General features: G+C 33.3%; 1 protein-coding gene across 2 annotated transcripts in view; it reads left to right on the forward strand.

The window, feature by feature from the left end:
- The window catches only part of PKN2 (protein kinase N2), a 130,882-nt gene that overhangs the window by 40,607 nt on the left and 67,547 nt on the right, over positions 1-22,728 (forward strand). For both annotated transcript variants that reach the window (XM_063104989.1, XM_063104990.1), the window contains exons 2-3: positions 4,937-5,237; positions 19,217-19,371. In XM_063104989.1, coding sequence (XP_062961059.1) covers positions 4,937-5,237; positions 19,217-19,371 — 456 coding nt within the window. The remainder of the gene's footprint in view (positions 1-4,936; positions 5,238-19,216; positions 19,372-22,728) is intronic.

Raw genomic sequence — 22,728 nt, forward strand, 5'->3', positions numbered from 1 at the left:
TGGGTAGTCTAACATTTCTTGGCATCTATCAGGTCAGACTGTTTTATATTTCTGAAATGTAGAGAAAGTAACAGCCTTTTCACTTCTTCTCTGGGAACGGCACCAGTGAGGAGTAAACATCCTTTCCTGTGTCTCCCTAAATTAAGTACTTGGTTACAAGTGACAGTCTTTTTTCTTCATTTTGTTCTTTGAATCTGGTCTCGTTCTTATTTTAGTGTTTTTCATAACTTTACTGTGAGTTTGTCAAAATGTAGTAAATTGAAAATGTCAAGTTATGTTTTAGTCTAAAGATCAGAATTTCATTATTTCATAAAAATAGTTGTATTTATCAAATGCATATTAATACATGTGTGTATTTGGACTGCATAGCTGGCACATGATATGGTCTAATTAGAGTGGAATGTGTAGTCTTATCCCTTGCAGTTGAATTATGTTGAATAAAAATAGCTTAAATAGTAAATATACTGTAGTATAAGATGTCAGTATAAGCTTTTACATTTGCCAGAATTGAAATAAAGTGGAAGTTATTTTTGGTTTTTTAAAAATAGTGTCTTTTTCTTCCTTATTAGATGGGCTAAAAAAAAAATGGAGGAAATGTCGTTGCTGTAAAGATGGAGAACATATGGAAAACTTTGAAGAACAAAATGAAAATCTCTAACTTTTTTTTTACTCAGATGATTACTGTTAATATTTTAATGTTTCTTTCACTTTTTTCCCATTCTTATTTTAAACATAATCTGAAATAAAACTGTGTGCACAAAACACTATATCAGGCTTGACCACTGTGGGGCAATTATGGGCCTAAATAAGAGAAATATTTCTTTATTACCTAGACTATTTGAAATTCTTTTAAGTGTTATGACACTTAGCATCCTGAACTTTCTCTTTCCTAATGTTGGTTTAAAACCTTGCAATTTGTAAGCTTTATAAGGGAGTCTGTCTGTGCCTAGCACAGTGTCTTGCGTATATTATTGATTAATTTAAAAATTATTGAAGAGATCATTCTATATAACAATAATTTCTAAACTTTTTTAGGTTAGATTTCTAGAATTAGAATTTACTAGGTCAAGAGGAATTACTATTTTTAAGTTCCTTGTTACATATTTCCAACTTTTTATGAAGGCTGTTTGTTTCTCTGTCATAAGTTGGCTTATTGCCAACATTTCATTTGGAAGAAATCTTTGTCAGTTTAATGAGCAAAATTGTTATAGTCTTTTCTGCCACAGCACCATTTTTATTTATTTAAATAACTTATACATGATAATGAGCAGGAGAATAATTTAAATATAACATAGAAGCTGGGTCAGTTCATCTGTAATTTTTCCCAGAATGTTTGTAATTTGAAGGCCTTACCACAATGGCTGAAAATCCCACAGAAGTTTGACAGTTTGGGGCCTCTGTTGTTAGTAAGAGTTTTCTGTCAATCCACTTGTCATTCATTTGTACATAAAAATTTATAGATAAAATGCCTTTCTGTTTATTTTTGTTGTTATTACTATTTTCATTTGTCTTCTTTGCAACTTGGTGTGTGACCTTTTAGTCTATGGATTTAGATCATTTCTTCAATTCTGGAAAAATTTTACACATTTATCTCTTCATGTAGTGCTTCTCCACATCTTTTTTAGTCTCTAATTCTGGAGCTCATATTATATGGATCTTGGGTATTCTCAGTTTATCTTCCATGCTTCTTAATCTCTCATAATTTTTGTTTTTTATTTCTGTGTGATGAATGCAGAGTAATTTCCTCAGAGTTATCTCTCTGCCAGTATACTAATTAATTATCGTTGTCTAATCAGCTTTTTAACCTATCCACTGAGTTTTTAATTTATTTTGGTTTTTTTTTTGAAAACGGTTTAAAATTTTATGCTTCGATTTTTACTCATTGATGTCTGTATTCTTTATTTAGCCACATGAAACCTGCTTACTTAAAAATAATTTTAATTGCTTTATTATAGCTCCTGAGGGTATTTATTAATTTCATGAATGGTTTCCTTATGTTTGGTTTTGAGCCTCTGATTGAATGACTCCATTAGGGATGTAGATAATACAAAATTTAAAGTATATTAAAAATAGTAAGGTGGGATTGATCATGAAAGACTTTTTTAAATGTTTTTAAACAATTTGGTAATAGTAGACTTAGGTTGATAGTGAAAGAAATTGGCATAAGAAGGACAAGGTAAAAGAATGGAAGCAGCAAAGTGTTAGATTCATTTGACTTAGATTGCTTCCTTTTTTTTTGGCAGCTGGCACAGGCACAGTGATCTTGGTTTATCAGTACCATGCTCTAACCAAGTGTACTAACTGGCTTGATTTTACTAGAACAGAGTGTCTATACTTATTTCAGTGATAAGAGATATGATAATTATGGGGTTTCTTTTATGTAAAGATGATTTGTGGAGGATCCTGAACAATGTTGGGAGTTTAGTTTCACATTAAGTATTAGTTCATAGAATTCTCTCTCTCTTATTAATGAATTTTCTTATTAATGAGCATACTAATGAATTTCAAAGGGAGTTTATAATTAACGGTTGGATCCAACTTTGTTTTGTTATTGTTTTCAATTTTATTTATTTCTTTTATTTATTTTTTTTAGTTGTGGTTTTTTGGGTTGTTTGGTTTTTTGCTTTGTTTTGAAAAGATGAGAAAAGTTGTCTACTGTTTACTTTGGGGGGAAGCATGAAATTTTATAGAATTGAAAATAGTTGGGAATGTTGGATGAAAGTGTTAAGCTTGTAAACAAATCAATATAATGTAGATGGTTTAGATAACTACTGCCTGTAACAAAATCTATTGAGACAAAGTTATCAATGAAGGTTTTCACTGGCTAAATAGCTATTTATTTTCCTGATGTTAATTTAATTTACCAAGGTCATAATTCATTGCCTAGTAATGATTCCTGGCATTATAATATAATTGTTTTTATTATTTGGGGGGAAAGGGGAAAGAGGCATAATTTAATAGATGAAATAACTCATTTCAGTTGTTCCAAATGCAAGAAAATATTTCCCAATAACTTTTACAGTTTACCACAACTAAAAGTTTAGAAAAGGAGTAATAGGAAGTACTGTAAACTTTCTTATCTACTGTCAGAGAGCATTTTATTTTAAATTATTGATTATATTATATGTATCCCTTGCTCCTTTCCAAAAGGTATTTGAGCCATGTCACAACAAAGAATGAAAGTAAAATATGGCTACTAAAAACTCAGGCCTGTGGAAAGGAAGAGGAAGCAAACATGGTAACCATATATAGTTCATAACTAATTCTAGCCAAGATGGTTGCTATGATTGAATATCATTTTTGCTTTTGCACTTCCAGGCGTATGAGTTCTCTTTACCAGAAAGAGGGAAGCATGAGTTCCTCAGCAGTGGCAGTTTTTTCTGAATTCTAAAAGAGGAATATTAAAAAACATAATGGAAAAATCATTAAAAAGCAAAACAGAACAAAACAACACAAAGCTACTCTGCCAAGCATAAACCCTGCCATCAAATTGCTTGTAGTCTTTGGAGTGGTTAGATAAGAAAAGGGATAATTGTTTAAATAAAATCCACAGTATCAGGCACACAGGAGAGAGATTTAACTCAATTCTAAGGGTGCATTAGACAGGAAATTTTTTCCCAGGAAGAGTTGTGATGAACTTTGCAACAAAGTAAAGTTAACTGGGCTAACAAGAGGGAACTTGGAAGAGATCATTAAAGAAGAAAGGTAATGAATCCCAAAGGTGCAGCAATGCATAGTGGCTGAGCCAAGAGAGATAGTCTCTAACAAGACTATTAAATTTCTGTAACTTGATATGATTGGAATTTAGGAGGCAAATCTGAAAGAAATAGGAATTGAAGTACACAAGGGACTTCAAAGGATTCACATCACATATAGAAGCCCTTTTCATATGACAGTTTAACAGCCTTTAAAGCTTAGTACCCAAACTGAGCAACAAAACTGTCTGTAGTACGTCAGCAAACTGTCGGGGTGCTGCAGTATCTCTTAAATTTTTGAGGGAAATACAGTGGCACCCTTCATTTGTTGGAACCCATGTGAACTGATTAGAGTCAGTTAATTTTCGATATTAGATTATTCTAATTGTCTATGCAAGGTAGAACAGGATATGGGGATGGGAATGTCTAATCTGATTTCAGCATTTGAGAAATCGTGACATACCCTACAGGTAAACCTATCCCATTAGTAATGTGGTTATTAAAGGATGAAGTTAAAATGTTCTTTTTCCTTTCAATTTGTGTGTAGTATTATTTCAAACAATGGCTAAGTTGTTAAAACATAAATATTTATCATTTGGACCTTACTCCTTAATAAATGGAACTGTTAGGTATTTCTTTTGGTCTATGGGGAGTAAGGGAAAAATTACCGGGATTCTAAGGGTACCATGAACCAAGAAATTTTGGTAGCCTCTGGCTTAGTACATAATATTAAAGCACAAACTTTTGAAAACAATTTGTGATAGTTTCTGATAAATTTGTAAGGATCAAAATTCCAGGAATTCTTAACCTAGAATTGATGGAACCTGGAAATTATACATACAAACATGAAATTTTCTTTGATCTGCTTGCTGCCTTTTGTCAGAGTTTCAAAGGGTTTTTAAGCTCTAAAGTGGTAAGATACAGATTTATAGAAATCAATGACTTCATTTTTTGTGTAATACATGTACAAGCATAGAGTAAATTTTATGTTCACTTTATTTTAATATTTGTCAAGTAATGCTTCTTAATGAGTGGGTAGAGTTTCTGAACTTATGATTTTGTATTGTTATAATAAAGGTAAATAAGTAGGCTGTTGCTTATTAAGGAGAGAAGTGAATGTAATTAAGTGTGACGTAATTAATAATCTCTTTGCTGAAAACACTTATCCTTAATGCTGCATATTTTACTAAGCAGCTAACTTTCCTAAATTCCCACATTTGTATGTTTATTTTTTTCTGTAGGGGGATTCCCGAAGTCTTTCGTTTTCTGAGAATGTGAATGCTGTTCAAAAATTAGACTTTTCGGATACAGTGGTGCAACAGAAATTGGATGATATCAAGGATCGAATCAAGAGAGAAATAAGGAAAGAACTGAAAATCAAAGAAGGAGCTGAAAATCTGAGGAAAGTCACAACAGATAAAAAAAGTTTGGCTTACGTAGACAACCTTTTGAAAAAATCAAATAAAAAATTAGAAGAACTACATCACAAGCTACAGGAATTAAATGCACATATTGTTGTATCAGATCCAGAAGATGTTACAGGTATAGTACTTTATTTGGTGTTTATATGGTATATTAATAAGAAATGTAAAAAAACCAAAAGTATCATTTTGTGACATGTATAGTTTTTAGCTTTTCTAAAAGTACTGAGACTGTTTTTCTTTTATGGTTAAGGTCTTGTTTATATTCCACTCAGAAGGCAGTGAGTTGATGGGTATGAAAATTGAAATATTTACTTAGAGTTGAGTAACTAATGATGTATACTCTCTTACCCTCCATCAGTAAGACAGAGTTATTTTCCAGTATTAATGTTTTGTATTGAGTCAACCATGTGCTGTTACCTGATTCATCCTTGTGATCACCAGCATGAGTTTGCCAGATGACTTTTTAAAGTTAAAAATGCATTCTGTGAACAAGGGATATTTTTATTCTTTGCAAATGTAATTAATCAAACCTATGACTTTTGTTTTTTGTGCTCTAAGCAACTGAATTAAGAACTAAACTACCAGGCATATTGTTTTAAAAAGAAGGAAAAAATATTGAAAAAGCAAAACATTACTTTTTTTTAAGAATAGAAAATAAAAGGAAAATAAACCCATAATTCCAATTCAAGAGCATAATTTTTAAACAAAGAATTAACAAATGTTCATATTGGAAATTTTTTAATGGTATAGAAAGTAGAAATAGAAAAACTACCTCTCTTTCCTTTAGACCCTCTCCCTAAGAGTAACATTACTAACTTTTGGTTATATAGGCTTCCAGAAAAAGTTTCTATGTTTGTAACAATATCTATCCATCAATATGTGTATTCTCTCTATAACTTTTTATACAAAAAAACATGATATAAGACATATTTAGTCTAATAGTTTTGTCTTTGCAAAGATGATATCTTGAACAAAATATTTAATCTCTTTTACCCTCAATTTGTTCATTTGCTAAGAAAAAGAATGGTATATAGAGTAATATACCTAGCACCATAGAAATTTTAGAACAACCTGTGTGGTTGGCTAACAAGAAATAATAGATGTAAGTAAAGTTAATTTTGGTTAAGAAAATACATATATTTGCCTAAGAACCTTAAATTAACAATCTTTAACGTTGCAGAAAACATTTGATATTTATCGTACTTGATAAGGCTTGTTTTCATGCATCACTTTCAAAATCTGGCACTTAGGGGTTTCATTTGGAGGCTCTCTATATAGAAATTTCAACCATGTAAGAACAATTGAATTTTTTAAATGAAATATAGAAAACCAACCTTCTTATTTTAGAAGTGAAAGAATTCCAAAGATATGAATTAATTTGCTCAGATTCAACAAGCTAGTTAAAAAGAACTCTTCAACTCCTCATCTAGTTTTCTCCTACCCACACATTCAATAATTAGATTATAAATGGAAATTTGTGTTATGAAAATACTGTTTTTAGCAATGTCATATAAACTTAGAAATAGTCTGTTAAGTTGGAACTCTGCCGAGCTCTACATTTTTTGCCCATTACATCCTTAGGAGAAGTCTAAAATAAGAAACAGCACTGGAGTTTTAAACTCTGTTTATTTAGAGAAAACATTTTCCTCCTCACAGAATACTGATAAATACTTTGTGAGTCATTGGAATATGGAAGAGTTTAAGCAACACTAAGAGTAACCCATTTGGTTTTCCCATTTCCTTTTTATAAAATAACTTTATTGAAGCATAAATTATATATGATAAAATACACATATTTAAGTGTATGATTTGATGATTTTAACGAATATACGTTTATACTCAGGTAACCATCCCTATTACCAATCCGGAACATCTTCATCACTTCAGTTATTCTCTTGTATACCTTCCCAGTCAATCCCCAATGCCCAATCCCTGGCCATAGGAAACCACTGATCTATCTTCTGTCACTTTAGATTAGATTTTTCTTTCCCAGAGTTTCATATGGAGAAATGACCTCCTGTAAGTCCTAGTGTCAAATTTCTCCTGTCCCTCAAAAGCCAATTTGGATATCACCATGAAATCTTCCCTGACTTTCTCTACTTACAGGAGTTGTGTGCTACACAAATTATTAGCTCTACTTAATAAAAGACAAGAAATGTTTTCATCCTCTTTTTGAGGGATGATACACTTAAGAGACCACACATTTGTGAATTTTCTAAGTATCCTTCTGGTATTGTGGTCAGAGAACATATTTTCTATGATCTTAATCTTTTTAAATGTATTAAGACTTGTTTTGTGGCCAAAAAACAAAAGCAGAAAAAACAAAAAAACCCAACCTAAGTTTAGTGGTCTTTGAGCAGATGAAAATGGGAAGAGATACAAGAAACAGGTATTCCCTTTTGGAGTCTCAGGTGCCAACTAAGGCTTAGGTAGATTACTGCTCCATTTTATACAAGAATCAACTAAAACTGGATTAAAGACTAAAGACCTGGAACTATAAAACTATAGAAGAAAACATAGAGGAAAAGCTCCATGACATTTGTCTGGGCAGTGATTTGTTGAATAAGACCTTAAAAACACAGGCAATGAAAGCAAAAATAGATGGGATTGCATCAAACTAAAATGCCCCTGCACAGCAAAGGAAACAGAGTAAAGAGGCAATCCACAGATTGGAAGAAAATATTGGCAAATCATATGTCAGATAAGGGACTAATATCCAAAATATGCAAGGAACTCAAACTGCTTAATAACAAGAGAGCAAGTAACTATTCTATTAAAAAATGAGCAAAAGACCTGAATACACATTTCTCAAAAGAAGACATACAAATGGCCAACATATATATGAAAAAATGCTCAACATCTCTAATCATCAGAGAAGTGAAAATTAAAACCACAATGAGATATCATCTCACACTGGTTAGATTGGTTATTACCAAAAGATGAAAGATAAGTGTTGGCAAGAATGTGGAGAAAAAGGAACCCCCTTGTACATTGTCGGTTTTATGTGGTATTTTAAAAAGTTGAGATCATGAAAGTAGATAGTAGAATGGTGGTTACCAGGGCCTGGGGGAGGAGGGGTAGACAGGGAGATGTTAGTCAAAGGGTGCAAAGTTTTTGTTAGGAGGAATAGGTTCTGGTGATCTTTTACACTGCATGGTGACTGTATTTAATGATGTATATTTCAAAATAGCTAAAAGAGAGGATTTTTAATATTGTCACCACAAGGAAATGATAAATATTTGAGGTAATGGATATGTTAATTAGCCAGATTTGATCATTACACAATGTATACATGTAATGAAATACCACACTATACTTCATAAATATATACAATTATTATTTGTCAATTAAAAATAAAACAGAAAAAAGATACTCTCATGGGATGATATTATCACTATCCTACATGGAAATTAGCTGAGGCTGAGTGCACCTGTGTAAAAGAGTATTGATTTCTGTAAAATGACATGGTAATCTACCTAAGCCTTAGCTGGCACCTGAGACTCTGAAAGGAAATACTTGGGAAACAACTAGTTTCCTAAATCTTAGTCTCTTAAGTGTATCATCCCTAAAAAAGAGGGAAAATCTCAAATCATTATTTTTTCTTAAAAATAAGAAAAATCTCAAATCAGTGATGTAAACTTCTACCTTAAGAAAATAGAAAAAGAAGAGCAAACTAAACAAAAACCAAATATAATTAGGAAATAACAAAGATTACAGCAGAAATATATGAAATTGAGAATTAAACAATAGAGAAAATCAACAAAAACCAAAAGTGATTCTTTAAAAAGATCAACAAAATTTGCAAACCTTTATATAGATTGACCAAGAAAAAAAGAAAGTAGACAAATTACTAAAATCAGAAATAAAGCAGAGGCATTATTACATTGTCATTGTGGTTATTAGTGATGGTGAGATTTAGTTTCTTTCTCATTTGCATTTTTGTTCTACCAGTGGTTTTTGTTCTTTCTTGTTTATTCATGATAGTGATTACTGTTTTTAAGATTCCAGATATAGGACTTCCTTGAAGATTTCTTGCAGAGCTGGTGTGTGGTGGTGAATTCCTGCAGTTTTTGTTTGTCTGGAAAATGCACTGTTTTTCCCTCATTTCTGCAGGATAGTCTTGCTGGGTATAGTATTCTTGGCTGGCAGGGTTTTTTTTCTTTTGGTGTTTTGAATATATCATCCCATTTTCTTCTGGCCTGTAGAGTTTCAATTAAGAAGTCTGCTGTTAGTCTGACAGGGACTCCCTTATATGTGACTTGATGCTTTTCTCTTGCTTTTTTTAAGATTCCCTGTTTGTCTTTGAGCTTTGCCTGTTGGACTATAATGTGTCTTAGAAAAGGATCTTTTTGGTGTGAATCTATTGGGTGATCTTTGAGCCTCTTGGATCTGAAGGTCCATGTCTCTCTCTGTATCTGGGAAGTTTCCTGTTATGACTTTGTCCAATAGATTTCCCATGCCTTTTCCTTTCTCCTCCCCTTCTGGGATGTCCATGATTGGAATGTTTGTGTGCTTAAAGTTGTCTGGTAGCTCTCTTAGGTTTTCTTCATTTTTTAAAATTCTTTTTTCCTTTTTTTTTTTTTTGTCCACCTGAGTTATTTCTAAAAGACTATCTTCAAGTTCAGAAATTCTTTCTTACGCTTGTCCTAGCCTGTTGCTTACGCTCTCAGTTGTGTTTTTTATTTCATTGAGTGAATATTTCAGTTTCGTGAGTTCTGCTACATCCTTTTTTTTTTTAAGGTATTAATCTGTGTAAACTTCTTCCTTCATATTCTGGATTTTTCTTCTTGTTACATTGTGTTGTCTTATAGTCTTCTTCTGTCTCAATGAGTTTCCTTAAGATAGATGGTCAGAATTCCTTTTCAGTCATTTCAAGGGTTCCCTGCTCTATAGGGTCTGGTTTTTGAGAATTACTGTATTTTTTTTGGTGGTTTCATATTTACTTGGGTTTTCTTTTTTCTAGTTCTCTACATTGATGTCTGTTCATCTGGTAGAGCAGTTGCTTCTTCTGTTATTCTGGGTTGGTCTTTGAGGAGAGAGATATCCTCTTCTTTTTCTGCTCTCCGCTGGTGGCTCTCATTGTGTCAGTGCAGTCAAGTGTCTGGTGGGCTGCCTGCACAGTGGTTGTGGCTACTGCTGTGGTGTCAGATTGCTTTTGTGGCAGTTGTGGCAGTGGCTGTGGTGGGTCACCCACACAGAAGTGGTGTTTTCGGCATGCTCTCTCGCCTACTTCTGTGTAGGGGGTGGGCTACCCTTGGCTCTTGCCTAGGACCCCAGGTTTTGCTCTGTTGCCTGCTTCTGGGCAGAGGCAGGTTTTTAACCTATTAATTTAGTCCATTTTTTCCCTGAGTATATGGAATATCTAGAAGCCAAATTTAATTTAGTATAGAGCTAATAGTACTGGGTTTTGTTTTTGGTTTTTTGTAGTTAATCTTATTAAATTCTTCTAAATCCCTAGAAAGTAGCTTATTGTAAGTATTTTCTTTCTTAATGACCAAAGTACAGTTCATGAAGTCTTTCTCGAATGAATAAAAATAAAGATTTAATTTTCTTTTTTATTGGTGCCCTGCCCACCTAAATGTGGCGTAGAAATTATAGTTGAATTTTTTTGTCTAACCACCCTCAGAATCAGGAAAAGGAATAGTTCCATTGCCCCCAAAATCTTCTTCATGCTATCCCTTTGTAGTTACATCTCCCCCAACTTCATATTCCCTGGCAACCACTGATCTCCTCTCTGTCACTACGGTTTTCTTTTCAAGAATGTCCTATAAATGGAATCATAAAGTATGTAACCTTTTGAGACTGACTTATTTTGCTGAGAATATTGCCTTTGAGATTCATCTAAGTTTTTCTTCTATCAATATTTCATTCTTTTTTATTCCTGAGTAGTAGTACATTGTGTAATTATGTCATTGTTTTTTCATTCACCAAGAATACTAGGGGTGTTTTCTAGTTTTTGGCAATTATTATTAAAGCTGCTATAAATATTCATGTACAGGTTTTGGTATGAAGAAAAGTTTTCAGTTTACTTTGTTAAATACTTAGGAGTGGAATTCCTAAGTCATGTGGTAGAGTATGTTTAACCTTATGAAAAAATGCCAAAATGTTTTCCAGAGTGGCTGTATTATTTTTCATTCCCACCAGCAATACATGAGATAGTTCCAGTTTTTCCACCTTCTTTCCAGCACTTGGTATTGTTAATATATTTTTTAACCAGTCTAACAGGTGTGTAGTGGTTGGTTGATGATATACATTATTGTCAGTAGAGGAAGGGAATAAAAGTAAAGCAATACTGTCTTAAGGAGAATTCATGAAAAACTGTGCATGTGGTAGGTACAGAGTTACGTGCAGTAAAGAAGTCTCTACTAAGAGGTGCAATGTGCAGTTTTTAAACATTAAGATGTAATATAACAGATATAGGCATTTCTGAAATTTTTAATACTTAAGTTGCTTGTTTCCTTAAAAGAAAAAATGTTAGAACCCACACTCTCATCCATGCCTATTTTTGTAACTTATTAAGAAAGCTAAACAAGTGGCTGTACTAGTTGTAAAATATTTAAGCAGAATTACTTCAGTTGGTGACATCTGACAAAGGTCATCCTGAGTACACGAAATAACTGATTAAGCATCCATTAATAAGTGAGCATTCATTACAATCTGAGCAGGTTCCAGATGGCTGTAAAAGGTAAGCACATCTATTTAAACAAGAAAGGTGGACTTTGGGGGAAGTATAAATAGTTAACATAACTGTAACACATGGCAAGATTCTGGAGCAGTTTATTTTTAAAATACCAATTTGTAAGTACCAATTTGAAAACCAAAATGTAGATCACTGAGTAGGGACTTTAGAGACTTATAGTTTGAAGTTTGTTAAGGAAGCTGGCTAATGCTACAGTATAATATTATTTTTATTAATTTAGATTTGACTAGGTTTACTTCAACTATATTTCCTCCTAATTTTTACAAAAATGCAGTAAATAGCCCATGTTTACATATGCAAACATCCTTGTGGTGCAAGTACCACTTTATGAATATTGAGCATAGGCAGTCAGCTAGCTGTGAAATAAAGATCAAAGGTTATGTGATCTGAGGTATCGTCCAGCCGGACCATTACATAGTTGTGTGGTTTTATACCAAGTGGAACTCCTCCAGACCTTGTTTTTCTCATTTGTAAAACAAGGATGATGGATTATAAGTACCCTCTCTAAGGTGTTTTGTGAAGAAGATGTTTTAATAGCTTGTGGAAAGGGCGAAGCATGAGGTATCCAAACTCATCTAATTCTGAACATGAAACTGTTGTTTGGATGTAAGTAAAGTCTGAGGAAGCTTTCCTGGGGCTGGGAAGTAAACTCAAGTTCAACAACATTCCTAATCTCCGAGATAATCGAGGAAGCAGGTTAAGGCTGGACCTTAAGTAGTAAGGAGCTGTCTAAGGATCTGGATTGATCCTGTGTTCTAAACCTCGAATTAATTTTAGAAGCCAACTACTCAGTTGTGGTTTTAGAGAAAATACTAAAAGCACCAGAAATAGCATATTGCTTGCTGTACCCATTTTGGTGGAAACAAGCAACAAATTCATTTTTATTCTTCACTCTGGCCTTGGGAAACCTCATCTCTAGGGGATATTTTAGCCATGTCATATCTTCTGGTGACTTCAAAAGCTGTATCTCCAGCCAGGATGTGTTTTCTGGACTTCATCTGATAGTTTATAGTCACCCTTATGGGTATTACCTAGATATCCTATTGGCTTTGCATCTCATCATATCTCAAATTGAACTCTTCTTTCCTGGAACACTACCTTTAAATCTTTCTTTATGTTTTCTGTCCTGTTAATTGTAGGACCCCAGTAATTCATAACCAATACTTGACTTTTAATATAGGTGTCTTCCTTTCTTTTACGATCTTCACCCTCTAATGAAAGTCTGTACATCACCAAGCCCTATAGATTCTACCTCTAATAATAAGTGTCAAATCTAAATTAGTATCTCTTCCCCATTTTTACTGACAAAGCCTGTAAGTCCAATGTTTCTTTTTTCTTTTTTCTTTTTTTTTTGGCAGCTGGCTGGTTCTGAGAGCTGAAACCTTGATCTTGGTGTTACAATACCACACTCTAAGCAACTGAGCTAACCAGCCATCACTTATTTCATTAATCCAACCTAAACACTGCTGTCAGCATTTTTTACCTAGTATACAGATTTGATCTTGTTTTCTTGCTTTAAACTTTTCGGTGGATCTCCATTCTCTACAGAATACAGTACACATTTGTTGCATGGCAGAGATGCCTTTCATATGGTCTGGCATCTGCCTGTTACTTCAACTTCTGCTACTGATAATCCCAACTCTAATTTTTCCTCCTACCAATTATGTTTGCTCTTTTTTACCTCTCTACACTTGCACACACCCTTGGGCATGTATATATGTGTGTTGATTGGCAGAATTTAGGTGGTTGGTATATGAGTGCTCACTATAAAATTATTTCAGCTTTCCAGAATGTTTGAAAATGTTCATTCATATATATATATCTGCATATATATATATATATATATATACACACACATATATATATACAGATACAGTCATGTATGTATAGACACACACATACATACAGGGTATAAATATGTATATATATGAGGGCACTTCAAAAAGTTCACGGAAAATAGAATTAAAGATAATACAAGTCTTTCCATGAAATTTTTGAAATACCCTCATATGTGTACTTATTCTTAGCTCTTTGAGAAAAGGAATTTTGTCACCATTCATTTCCCATTCCTTTGTACAATACCTGGATATATATGATGTAACCAATACCTTGTATTAAATTCCTTCTGTTCAAAGTATCTTGTGTGGTTTCTGTTCCTCAACTAGATGCTTGAATGGTATACCTCTTCCTATACCATGCAATAAACTTAAAATACTTTAACTTCATTTATTTTAACTCTACTTACATGCCATTGTTGTCTGTATACTAGTTCTATCATTTTATCTTCAATTCCACAAATTTTATCTAATTATCATTTTTCTATACAGTCATTAATGGTTTATAATAACCTACATGGCAGGCATTTCCTTTGTTCACCATTTCTTCACGCATCTTAGACCTTCCTTCTAGAATTCTTTTTTTTTTTTTTTTTTTGAAGTAGATACTTTAGAAAGCTATTTCCCCTCATATGAAATTCTAGATTGACATTTGTTTTCTCTCAGCACTTGGAAACTATGGTCTTCTGGATTCCACTGTTGTTGAGGAGGCAGCCTCTTAAGATTTTCTCATTGTCTTTGATTTTCTGAAGTTTTACCATGATGTGTCCAAATGTGAGTTTTTGTTTTTTGGTTTTTTCCCCTCTATGTATTTCTGTTTGGAGTTGATTGGATATCTTTAATCTATAGGTTGGTATCTTTCATTAGTTGTGAAAAAATTGTAGTCAACATCTCTTTACATATTGTCTTTGAATCACTGTTTTTCTCTTTTCCTTCTGAAACACAGTAAGACTTAGTTGAGTTTATTTTTTTCCTCTGTGTCTCTTAACCTCTCATTTTCTCTTTCTTTTCAAAACATCTTACCTATTTTTCAGTACTAATTGCTATTTTTCTGGGTCTGATCTGAAATTAAAGTCATCCATTAAAATAGTTAAGTACACATCCCAGCCCTCAGGATACTTACTTTTAGTCTCAGAGGGGAAAAAGAGATAAAAGCAGATCGGTATAATACTTTGTAGTACATATTTCATTGGAGGGAAGAAAGTACACTTTGATGACATATTAGAAGGAGCTCCTGATTAGACTGCAGCATGGTTAGGGAAGGTTTCTTGGGGAAAGTAATGTTTCAGCTAACAGTAGGATGGAGGAAAACCAAGTGCAGATTTCTCAGAAGTAAAAAGATTTTTTTAACTGAACATAGAATTTGACAGAAAAATAATAGTGAGAAGTTAGCTTGGAGCTACACCTTTAATGCCTAGATATGAAGTTGGGACTTTATTTGGTAGACACAAGCCATTAAAAATATTTTGGAGGAATTAGTCTTGTCCACTTTTCATCTCATAGCACAATTTATATTGGTTAAATGTGTATAAAGACATGATTTTTTAAGCTTATCTCTAGTGCTTTGTCTACTGTAACTTAGGCATATATAAAACCTCTTTGATCTAATATGTAAACGTTAAAGCGAGTTTATTGAATTTGTATAACATACGTTTAAAATTGTGTAATTATGTTCAGACAATTAGAAGCATGCACAGTGTCTTGTATTACCACTCCAAAAACTGTTTTTTGGTCATTTTAGCAATAGATGCAGCAAATGGAGATTTGTCATTAGTCACAACATGGATTGTAGTTCTTTTAAGTGTCAAAGTGTATACTTAAGAGTAGATCCAACATTTTTTCTTATCATTTAAAGGTACTTCTTAGAGTAGAAAAATAACTTTTATCTTACAGAGTTTTCAAAAAAATTTTTTTGAATAGAAAGAGCATTAATGAGAGTTTTGGTTACCCTCACTTTGAAATATGTTTCAGTATGAAGAAAAAAGTTTAACACATATACTGGCAACAATATGGCAAGTTTCCATAACCCATAGGAAAGAAAACTGGAGAGAAGAAAAGTAGCAAGTAGAAAAACAGGTTAAAAGAGAAAATAGGTGAAATCCAAGGAAGACAAGAGTAGTGGTTTTGTTCTCTAATTTCTAAATATGAAAAAAAAAAAAGTGGACTTTGTAAAACAAGACATATCTAAGGTTAAATTTCAGCCTTGGCATATAGTTTTGTAACCTTTGCAAATTACTTAACTTCTCTGAGTTTCAGTTTTTTAATTTGTGAAATGATGTTATATTACAAACCTTTTTGACTTCATGTGAAGATTAAATGAGTAGAGATATCAGCTGAGGCGTGATTGTAATTTTTTTGAGCCCTTATTATGTTTTAAGCATTGACATAAACACCATAAGAGCTTTATCTTCACAATAACCCTCAATATGTAGCTGAGGAAACTAGCACAGAGATGTTAAGTAAGTCTGTAACCATGAGCACACTAATAAGTAGCACCCAAAGGATTTTAAATCAGGCATTCTGATCTCAGAATCCAAACTCTTAAACATTGTGTTATTTCTTATGTTCCTGTAATCCTTATTAAAACTGAGGACATACTTTTCCATAAGAACCATGTTAGGTATTATAATACTTTTACAAATTCACAGACTATTAGGTCAATGGCTATTTCAGTGTCTTAGTACAACCTACTGTAATGTGAAGAGTTTATTCTATAGTATCTCTACCAAATTGTAATCTAGCTTTTGTATAATGCTTCCGGAGACAAGGGACTTTATTATATTTTAAGGCAAACCATTTCATTGTTAGATAATCCAAAAGTGTAAGGAAATTCTCTTTATCTTGTGATAAAATTTTTACCCTCACAACCTTTTACCCATTGATTCTAATTTTCTACCCTGTGGAGAAATAGTAAGTGGACAGCTTTTATAGACAAATGTTTAAATGTTTAGACAGGAATCATTTCTTCTTCTTATCCTAGGCTAAACACCATCAACTGTTTTACAAGCAACACATTTTCCTACTCTTCTCAACTGAAGGCTTTGTACTCTGAATGCATTCCAGTTCTTTTTAAAAATGTACTTACTATAAACTATCTCTATATACCAAATTCTGTGTAATTTAGATTTCTTACAAGGCTCTTGGATCATTTATACAAAAAGAAGAAAGAAAGAAAACCGAAATGTTTCCAAATCTGAAATTTTCAGTTATTGTTATAATGTGTAGTTCATTTATGGACTTAGAGATAAACTTAAAACAATGACTACTACTAGTTAATATTTATAGACTATTTTTTATGCACCATACCCTTTTCTGAGCTCCTTACACATAATTTATTTAATCCTCCCAGTAGCCCTGTGAGGTACATACTATTTTCACTATTTAACAGATGAGGAAAATGAGGCACAGAGCTGTATTACTTAGTTTACCCTACGTGTATTACCCTATATTACATGCTTTGTACTGATCTCAATGCCAAAACTTAGATTCGAACCTAGGGACTCTTAACCACTATCCTAGATGTATTAAGTAGTTTTTCTATGAGCTGATCCGAAAACCTCAGGTTTCTATAAGAATGTGTCACTTATAAAATGAGCTTTTGGAGCAGCTCATTTGTAATTTGAGGAATTTAGTTAAAATAGAAAACTTTCCAGGGGGGTTAGCAAGAAATTGGTAAAGGGCCACAAAAAATTATTACATTGTGTAATAATAAATATAGAAAAAAAATGAATAAATAAAATCTTGAACAACAGCAAAAAAAAATAGAAACCTTTCTTGAATTGAATCCCAGCTAATAACTGTGTGGCTTTGCCTGTTTCCTGATACCTAAAATGTGGATAATATATTTCTAGAAAAGTTATTTTAAAGATTAATATGGACAAATACACATGTATTTGTATATGCATATATAATTATGTTGTTATATATGTAAGTATACCCACACACACACACACAGCCTAGTATAATTCCTTACCAGGTCTTTAAATGGCAAAGAGATAGCATAGCACAGCGATTAATAGTATAGACTTTTCAGAATGCAACTGACTAGGTTCGAAACCAGGTTCTGCCACTTACTAGCTGTATGACTTTGGGAAAGTTTCTTTTTTTTATTTATTTTTTTTTTTGTCGTTTTTTCGTGACCGGCACTCAGCCAGTGAGTGCACTGGTCAGTCCTATATGGGATCCGAACCCGCGGCGGGAGCGTCGCCGCGCTGCCAGCGCAGCACTCTACCAAGTGTGCCACGGGCTCGGCCCTGGGAAAGTTTCTTAACCTCTCTGTGCCCTAGTTTTCTTATCTGTAATATGAGTGTAATACTCATAGGGCTGTTTATGAGAATTAATAAGTTTATAAAGCACTAGATCAGGACTTGTGCCTATTAAGTTATATATAAATGTTAAATAAAACACTTATTTTACATCAACATCTAGCCTAGTGTCTGTATTTTTATTTTAATTAATAGATTATGTTTGCATGTTTTTGAACTAGTAAATTTTTTTAGAGGCGTATACAACCAAATATGAAATATATTTGTTAAAATCAATTAGTCACACTGTCTTATATTGCAGAGGAAGAGAAGGGAACCCTGAAGCACTAAGATTAAGTAACTTGCAGTTTAGGCAGTTTTCCAGAGATTACCAAGTTAGTTATCACCTGGACCAGGTCTAGTACTCTTGTCTTCTAGCTTTATTATAAGTAAGGGGGACCTAGTATGAATAAACAACAAAATAATAAACTTCAATTTGAAGAATTTTTAGTTACATGGTAGAATCATTGCAAGTCTTTCAGCAATAATGGATTACCCAGAATAATTAGAGGGTCCTTTCTGAAGTTTTGGGGGTTTTTTGTTTGTTGGTTGGTTGGTTGGTTTTTTTTGACTGGTAAGGGGATCACAACTCTTGGCACAGTGTGGTTCACACCACACTCAGCGAGCAAGCTCACCGGCCACCCCTAATAGGATCCGAACCTGCGGCCTCAGCGCTGCCAGCACCGCACTCTCCCAAGTGAGCCAAGGGGCCAGCCCTGTTTTTGTTTTTTAAATAGAAACAATACGCTATTCTTTATGAGAAACCATAGAATTAAATTTTTGGTCTCCCTACACACCACCACCATCAATCTGATATCAGTAAATATCCTTGAAATATTTTTTATTGTAATTGAGTATTCTCATAGAAGAAAAGAAAATGTGAAGGTTTATATGTTTATGCTTAAGTTATTAGTAATTAGAATTTAGTTTGTTGAATGCACGAGTCAAATTGGTTTGATTTGATTTAAAAAGTAATAGTGTTGAAAAAAACCTTGTGCAATCATCTAATTCAGTTTCAGACTCATTGCAATCGCTTCTACAGGAAGTAGAATCTACCCTGGCAGGTAGTCCTGCAACTCAAATATTTTCTTTGCTCAAATTGGTTGAATTCTTGTATTATCTATAAGCATAGGGAGATTCCATTTAGGTGACTTCAGGCTTATCTCTGACCCTGTCCTTTATTCTTTGAAAATATTCTTCCAGTTTTAAACAGCAATTGATCCTAGTAAGTAATATTAACACAATATTTTCTTTACAGATTGCCCAAGGACTCCAGATACTCCAAATAGTGACCCTCGTAATTCTACTAGCAATAATAGATTGATGGCCTTACAAAAACAATTGGATATAGAACTTAAAGTAAAACAAGGTGCAGAGAACATGATACAGATGTATTCAAATGGTTCTTCAAAGGTAAGCACAGTAAATATAAGTATATAGTCAATCCTCATTATTTGCAGATTCTTCCATATTTGTGAATTCACCTACTCACTAAAATTGTAACCCTAACATCATGGCACTTTGGACATGCAATTGTGGACATGCACTGAAAGGGCAAAAAATTTGAGTCATCTTCTATGCATATTCCCTGCTAGGGTCCAACAAGGAGATGCTCTGCCTTCTTAAGCTCTCATACTGCAAACGAGTATCATTTTTGAGGTCTATTGAGTGCCACGTTTTTTGCATTTTTGTGCTTTTAGTTGGTAATTTCACTGTTTAAACACTATTTTATGATTTCTGAGACCATTTGAGCCTAAATTTGAAAGTATGGACAAAAAAGATTGGAAACATGATTTTTTAAAGTAATATTTTGAAAATTCTTTTATCTTACCAAAACCCAGCTAATAAAAAATTTGGCCATATGGGTAAAGGGTACACAGAAGCTCTCTGTATCTTATTTTTCTGTAAATCTAAAGTTATTTTAAAACAGAAAGGTTTTTTTTTTGTTTGTTTTAATTTAGGCTGTAATGAGTTTTTCATCACCACATGGCTTTTTAGGAAATGGCAAATGAAAAGACAGGTCATTTTAGCATCAGTGATCACTTGGCCTAGACCTGTGTGTTCTTTGGGATCTAGTATGGACCTATAACTCCCAGTTGAAAAATCACTGTTACAGCAAGCAACTGTTAGTAAATGGGAACATGTTCTAGTTCTTAGGTATAATGTGGCAGAAAAAATGTTGGGAACCACTGAACCAGATTATCCTGAAGACTCTTTCCAACCTAAGGTTCTGTAGTTATAATTTCCAAAAATTTTGAGAAAGTGTATTTATTATAAAGTTCACCTTTCTACTCTAAATTTATCTTAATGCTTACCTTTACAAATCAATGTTTCTTTCATATTTTAATAGATATTTCTTAAATAATTTTAAAATAAAAGTTCTTAAGTATTTTTTGTTTGTTTGTTTTAGCTAGAAAGAATTTGAAATTGGGGGAAAAAGTTTTTTAGTCATGCATATCCCACTTACTCAACCCCAGATTAAGTTTGGGAATATGCTGAAAAGACCAAAATGTGTATGTGTTATGAATAAGGCTTTTTAAGGTTATTTATGAAAATCAGATCATATGCCATATTTCAAGAGAATTTTTTTGTTATTTTTAGAGAAAATTTTTTCTATTTGATATTACTTATGATACTTGAGAGGATATTATTTTACTAACCTTGAACATTTATTATCGGATGATAGAGTTCTGTGCTGTTATTTTTTATATTGACCTTTAGTTTTGGGGACTTTTTATGTATGTGTGTGTGCAGCTAGTTGCTGCAGGGATCAAATCCTGGACCTTGGTGTTTATCAGCACTATACTCTAACCAACTGAGCTAACCAGCAGCCCTGGATTTTTCATTTCTATCAGATGTTGTTTTGGACTTTTTTTTTTTTTTTTTTTTAAAGCAAATACTGTGTTCTAGGAACTGTAAATGTTCCACATTTTGCTGAGCATTTTTAAACTAAATTAACCAGACAACTGTTCTCTGGAGTAAGGTTTTTTAGTCAGGAGTTGATGGATTATTTGAGGAGTTTATGAACCCTTTCAAGTTATAGGAAAAGCAAGTGTATATATTGATAGTTGGTAAATGAGAGGGCCCAAAAGATTAAGAACCACTGCTCTCAATTGAACAGGGTTATGACATACTAAAAGTAAACAAATAGATAACATAATAACTACAGGTCCAAAATGAACAGGGCTGTGAATATCCTACCAAAACAAATATATAATTTTCCAATAGCTTTTTTTTTTTTTAACTAGAAGATTCATTAATTTGAGAAGGACTCAAGTGGAATTACAAAGTCTGTTTGTAGCTGCTATAGTCTCTGTGGTAGGCCTGCCAGTTATTGCCATCTAGATTTGATCTTAACTGTTTTCATTCCTCATCTTTAAACTTCTCAGAGGGTCAAAGTACATCTTTATGAGATTTGGGAAAATTGTAAATTGAAATCATGTGGAATATTAATTTAATTTATTTATTAATGATTTAATTACATTTGATAGCCATTATGCTAGGCTCTGTGGTATAAATGTAAAGATGGTGCCTTATACATAGTAGGTATTCATCTGATAATATCCTGCTTTTAAGACACCCATTATTAAAAAGGAGATTATCACATGTAAATAATTACAATATATAATAGGGGGTTGTTTGCATTACTTTGAAGGCACACTGGAGAAGAATCACTTAACTGCCAGAAGAAATCATTTAAGTTTTAGCATGAGATTTGAAAGATTATCTGGCGCTTAAGAAAGAATCACTTTCTAGGTGTTGTGGTGTGGGTAAGCCCAGCCATATACAGGATAAGAAACTGTGGAATAAAAGGGAAGCGCCCACAGCCCAGCATCTGCCAAGGTGAGCCGAGACCTGCACGGCCAGAGCTCAGTCTGAGGCTACAGAAAGCTGGAACAGGAGCCAAAGTGGTGTAATATAGACACCGCCACACCTTTTATCACCACAAGGACAGTTCACCACCACAGTAGCAGCCAGGGCCACTCTACAGTAAACCTGCCACTCACTTGACTACATTGATATAAGAAGAGTCACTTGTAGAGCCTGCAGATAGAGGAGGAAATCTTTATCCTCATAGCCAACCCCAGAGTAATAGAAGAAGCAAGTCTTCTACCAGATAACCAAACATCAACGAAATAATACTAGAACTGCAAACAAAAAAGAAGATAGATACCACCAAAGGGATATAGTAATGCTCAAATTCCAGACCCCATAGAGCAGGGAATCCTTGAAATGTCTGAAAAGGAATTCTGAGCAGTGATCTTAATTAAGAAAACTCGAAGAGATAATAGAAGACTCAATAAAAGAACACAAGGAAACAAGAAAAAATATCCAGAATATGAAGAAGGAAATTTACTGAGAGTAATACCTTTAAAAAGAGTGTAGCAGAATTCCTAGAAATGAAAGATTCACTCAATGAATAAAAAAACATAACAGAGAGCTTGAGCAGCAGTCTAGTTCTTTCAGATCACAAAGATGGTCTTTTCGAAATAACCCAGGCAGAGAAAAAAAAGGAAAAAAGAATTTAAAATAATGAGGAAAATTTAAGAGAGACGGAAGACAACCTCAGGTACTCTGACATCCAAATTGTGGGTATTCCAGAAGAGCAGGAGGGGAGGAGAAAGGAAAAGGTATTGAAAACCTATTCAAGGAAATAATAACAGAAAACATCCAAGGTGTAGGGAGAGATGCAGACCTTCAGATTCAAGAAGCTCAAAGGTCCTCAAACATTCAGTCCAAAAGGATCCTCTCCAAGAAACATTATGGTCA

The sequence above is a fragment of the Cynocephalus volans genome, chromosome 8 (genome assembly GCF_027409185.1).
Source record: "Cynocephalus volans isolate mCynVol1 chromosome 8, mCynVol1.pri, whole genome shotgun sequence".
In the NCBI taxonomy this organism is placed as follows: domain Eukaryota; kingdom Metazoa; phylum Chordata; class Mammalia; order Dermoptera; family Cynocephalidae; genus Cynocephalus; species Cynocephalus volans.